Genomic DNA, 5,513 nt, shown 5'->3' with positions numbered 1-5,513 from the left:
CTAACAGGAAGCAATGCTGGAAAAAGTGCATTCTTGCCCAAAATTAAATTAAAAATAAATGTGAGTTCAGGACTTCCCTTTGTGCTTAGTAGAAAACAGTTTCCTGTTAGACTAAGTTTTGCTATTACCATAAATAAGTCACAAGGGCAGACCATTAGCAATGTCGGAATCTATCTTCCACGACATGTTTTCAGCCATGGTCAATTATATGTAGCTTTATCAAAGGGAGTTTCTCAAAATTCAACAAAAGTTGTCATTAAAGAAGGAAAATAGAATGAGAAGATTGTGACTTTACGAAAAATGTAGTTTTTAAAAATATTTTTTTATTGTGATCATAACAATGTTTCTTTTACATAACATGTCATTTATACATCCCCGTGAGCTTAGCTCAGTTGGTAGGGATATGGCATATTATATGCAGGGATCGGGGTTCGAACCCTGGACACCCCACTTCTCTACATTTAAATATGTGAGCTCTAGCCACTAGGCTACTTGACCCAAAAAAAAAATGTCATTTATACATTTATGTTATGATGTTACTAATTACTACTACCTCCGTCCCTAATTATAAGACCCTTTTGAGAATTTTTTGTGTCCCTTTTTATAAGACCCCTTTGCTATTTCCAACTACATTAATTATTTCTTTACATACATGCCCCTATTTATTATACATCTTTTTCTTCAATCACCAATAAATAGCATATGGAAAACATAAACTAATTCTCTCTCTTAAGGATAAAATTGTAAAAACAATAGTAATTACAAACAACTTTAATATAAATATCCAATTTCTTAATTCCCGTGATTTTAGCAAAAGGATCCTATAATTAGGGACGGAGGTAGTATTAGAATAAACAATAAATGATATTTTTTTTTAATTTTATATGCAGGCAAGCTAAAATATGTTGAATTCAAAAATAATTTTGTTATATGCTTTGACAATATTTTGTTTATAAATCAATATATCAATAATTTCCATTAATATTTTAAAATTTTAATCAAAATTATACAAACAAACATAATAAAATAAACACATGCGTTAGTGCAGTAGAAAAAGCGGACAGACGGGCACGATAGTGCCCGTCTTTCCGCTAGTAAATATAATATTAATGTATCCTTAAAATATAAGTTTTTCAAAAATTTTCCACAACTATATGTCTCATCGTCAGCGTCATAATTCTATCCACCTTGTGAATGTTGATGGTTGTAATGTAGAGGGGGTTCATGCGGTTCGTGGGGCTGTTTTTGATCATTTTTCTAATCACTTTCAGTTAAGGGATGCTATGCGGCCAGGTGTAGGGGGCCTCAATTTTCGGAAACTATCTTTTGTAGAGGCGGGAACGTTAACTAAGCCGTTTTGTCTAGAGGAAGTGAAACAAGCTGTGTGGGACTGCGACAGTTTCAAGAGTCCGGGCCCTGATGGTGTTAACTTTGGTTTTGTCAAGGAATTTTGGAACTTATTGAAAGATGATTTGTTTAGGTTCATGGTCGAGTTCCATCGGAATGGCAAGCTAGCAAAGGGTTTAAATTCTACGTTTATTGCTCTTATACCGAAGGTGACAAGCCCGCAAAGGTTGAATGAGTATAGACCTATTTCTCTGGTTGGAAGTGTATATAAGATCCTTGCTAAGGTTCTCGCAAATAGACTTCGGTCGGTGATAGGCAGTGTGATATCTGAGTCTCAGTCAGCGTTCGTCAAAGGGAAACAAATTCTAGATGGTATTTTAATTGCAAATGAAGCAGTCGATGAAGCGACTCGGTTAAAAAAGGAGCTCCTTTTGTTTAAGGTAGATTTTGAGAAAGCTTACGATTCTGTTGATTTAAATTATCTGGACTCTGTCATGGCAAATATGAACTTTCCCAAGTTGTGGAGGAAGTGGATCTGTGAATGTGTTGGCACGACAAAGGCGTCTGTTTTAGTGAACGGCTGCCCGACGGATGAATTTCCTTTACAACGTGGTCTCCGCCAGGGTGACCCCTTGTCGCCTTTTTTATTTTTGATAGTTGCTGAGGGTTTAAATGTGCTAATGAATACTGTTGAGAGGGAGCATCTCTTTAACGGGTACAGAATCGGAACCAATGATGAGGTTCGGTTGACGCATCTACAGTTTGCGGATGACACGTTAATCATTGGTGAGAAGAGTTGGTTGAACGTTCGCACGATGAGGTCGGTGCTGCTTTTATTTGGGGAGCTTTCGGGTCTCAAAGTGAACTTTCACAAAAGTATGTTGACTGGTGTAAATATCCCTGTTTCCTGGTTATCAGAGGCAGCTATGATGTTGAATTGTTGTAGAGGTACCATTCCTTTTGTATATTTGGGGCTGCCTATTGGAGGTGATTCTAGAAAAATCTCTTTTTGGAAACCTGTTGTTGATCGCATTGTCTCACGCTTGTCGTCGTGGAACCATAAGTCCCTTTCTTTCGGTGGTCGTTTGGTGCTTCTGAAATCTGTCCTGTCCGCCCTGCCAGTTTACTTTCTTTCCTTTTTCAAAGCCCCTGCAGGTATAATTTCTTCTATTGAACCTGTTTTTAAAAATTTCTTTTGGGGGGGGGGTGGTGAGGATTTTAGGAAAATTGCTTGGATAAGGTGGGAGTCAATTTGTACTCCAAAGGAGGAAGGAGGGTTGGGGGTTAAGAGGATGGGTGCTTTTAATTTATCTTTACTAGGTAAATGGTGTTGGAGGATGTTGGTTGACAAAGAGGGATTGTGGTACCGAGTTCTAAAGGCTCGTTACGGCGAGGAGGGTGGGCGGTTGAGAGAGGGAGATAGTTATAGTTCGGCATGGTGGCGGTCTTTGTGTAGGATCCGTGAAGGGGTTGGTGCGGGAGTTGGTCGGTGGTTTGACACTAATATTCGGAGGGTAGTTGGAGACGGAAGGGGTACCTATTTCTGGCATGACATTTGGGTCGGGGAAGTTCCTTTGAAAATTAAATTTCCCCGCCTTTTCGACTTGTCTGAAGACAAGGAGTGCTCGGTCGAGAAGATGTGGAGGGCTTTAGTGGCGGCAGAGGGGAGGGAGAGATTGTGGCGTCGGAGGTTGTTTGCTTGGGAGGAGGAGAGTGTGAGGGAATGTTCTGTGTTATTCCATAACTTTGTTTTTCAGGAAAATGTCGACGACTCTTGGACGTGGTTGCTAGATCCGATACAGGGTTATTCTGTTCGGGGGGCTTACCGTTTTCTTACTACCACGGGCGATATGGGAGATAGGAACCAGGCTATCGACATTTGGCATCAGCAGATTCCTTCTAAGGTGTCGGTGTTTGTGTGGCGCCTTCTTCGTGACAGACTTCCAACTAAGCATAATTTGGTTCGACGGAGGGTCCTTTCTATTGAGGATGCAGGTTGTGCTTCTGGTTGTGGGAGTTCAGAGACATCAAATCACTTATTTTTGTGTTGTGACATCTCTGGTCCACTTTGGGCTCAGGTTAGGTTGTGGTTGGGTATTACTACGGTTTTGCCTGCTGATATTATTCCACACTTTACTCAATTTATTTACATGCCTGGCTTGAAAAGATCTACACATTTGTTTTTCAAAATTATTTGGTTTGCCACAGTTTGGGTTCTTTGGAAAGAGAGGAACGACCGTGTGTTCAACAACACGGCGTCGACATCATTGGTGCTTATTGAAAAGGTTAAGCTGACATCTTTTTTATGGTTAAAGTCAAAACAGGCGACCTGTATGTATAGTTATCATGACTGGTGGATGAATCCGCTTCAGTGTATGGGCGTCCACTTGTAATTTTGTTTGTTTGTTTTGTTCGTCGGTGTTTTGTGTTGTCTTCCTTTGATTCTTTTGTAAATACTCTTGAGTGGTTGTCCTCTTTTGCACGCCTTGTGCGGGGATAACTGCAGTTGGTATATATATATCATTTTTATTTGTTCAAAAAAAAAAAATGAGACCAACAAAATAACATTTTTAAAGAAAAATTTGTTTAAGTGTATAATTGCAAGTTAAAAAATCAGTCTAATCATACATCCTCTTTGTGTATAGTTTCGATATCTAATAGTAACAATGATAATTTCATGATGTGTTCCAACCGTTTATGAGAAGAAAATTCCTCAAATTTTTATAGACAACGTAGTTGCCGTGAATCCACCATTCAAAAAAATAATAGACCGTGTGCCACGCTCCCCCTCCAACACTTACCTTCCGCGAAAAATATGTTAAAAAAACTTCAGTTTTTTTGAACTAGTATAGTGACCCGTGCCAAGCACGGGGAAATAAAAAACTTTTTTTTTATCAAATATATAGATTTTATATTATGTTATCTTAAAGTTATAAGTGTAGTTATAATTTAAATTTGACATGGAAAAAATATCATCTTAATTTTATATATATTTTGAAATATCTAAACATTGCAGATAACGATTAAAGTATTTGGATTTATACTTATACTAATTATTTGTAGTATAAGTTGTACTCAGTGTAAAGCTTGGCATATGTAATATTTTTGCAAAAATATGCCGACGTACTGTATATTATTATTTGTTGACATAGTGTATTTTATTAATCATAAAAACTGATAACATACTCGCAAAACTTGATTTGACCGCGCAGCCCCTTCAACCTCCCTCTTCTCAGCCTCCTTCCCTTCTTCTTCCACCATGTAATCGCGGCCGCCGGTGATGCGATCAGCCTCGCGGTTGCGTCATCACCAAACCGCTCATGTGTTGGTCTAAAAACTTATACAGGGTCGGTGGTTGCTTTTGAGATCGTTGTCGTTTCTGATTTGGATTTGGTAGTAGATCTGGTGTAAAGATGGATGGGTTTCCTCATCCTTCTTGATGGTGTTTGCGTGGTGGTAGTTGTTACGCAGTTGCGTTTCGTCATGGTCCCGGTTCGCAATCTTCAAACCCCACGGTGGCTTCCTTCGTTGTCGTCCGGGGTCGTGGTTCTACTTCAGAAACCCGTCGCGGTTGTGCTAGTGTGTTTCGCGGTGTTCGGGTTTCGTTGGGCTTGAAGGGCTGAAAATGCTTGCTGTGATTTGTCGCATGGGCTGTTGGTACGTGAATCTTGTTCATGTTGGCGGTCGATTCAGACACCATCCCTAAAAAAGATATGTTCATGCTTGTCTCTGATGTTTGTTCAATTCAGAATTGTTGAGTATATGTGGCAGATTAGACATTTTCCTCTTCGGCGGCAAGATTCAATTCGGATTCCCAACCTACCGTCGTCGTCATCCTTAAGGTTGTCTTCGTTCTTCAAGGTCTGATAAGGGACGCACTGTTGTGTTGATCCACGTGTTTCTGGATGGTGGTTGCAATTCTGGGCTAAAGGCTCCAGTATTCCTCCCCGTGTCGGAAGGAAGGTCTTATTTGATATATACTTTGGGGCTCGAAAGAGCTTTTATCTTGTTGTGCTTTGCAGGGAGAGGATGGTACGTGGATCTGCTCTGTGTTGACGGTTGGTCCATTCACCGCGGTCTTAGACCTCTACTTAAGAGGCTGTTATATCCATTTGTGTTGTTTTTAATTTTCATATCACCCGTTTGGGTAGACCTACATTTTCTGG

The 5,513-nt window shown here is 39.7% G+C and overlaps 1 protein-coding gene across 1 annotated transcript; it reads left to right on the top strand.

Annotated features, from left to right (window-relative positions):
* Positions 1–1,154: 1,154 nt before the first annotated feature.
* LOC146956473 (uncharacterized) lies at positions 1,155–3,740 on the top strand. The gene is made up of 2 exons (XM_085749372.1): positions 1,155–2,455; positions 2,684–3,740. The coding sequence occupies exons 1-2, from the start codon at positions 1,155–1,157 to the stop codon at positions 3,738–3,740; spliced, it is 2,358 nt and encodes a 785-aa protein (XP_085605498.1).
* Positions 3,741–5,513: the final 1,773 nt, after the last annotated feature.

Source organism: Medicago sativa, chromosome 1, assembly GCF_051527215.1.
Source record: "Medicago sativa cultivar Bolivia chromosome 1, Bolivia_mono, whole genome shotgun sequence".
NCBI lineage: Eukaryota > Viridiplantae > Streptophyta > Magnoliopsida > Fabales > Fabaceae > Medicago > Medicago sativa.
This window is presented reverse-complemented; position numbering and strand designations above follow the sequence as displayed.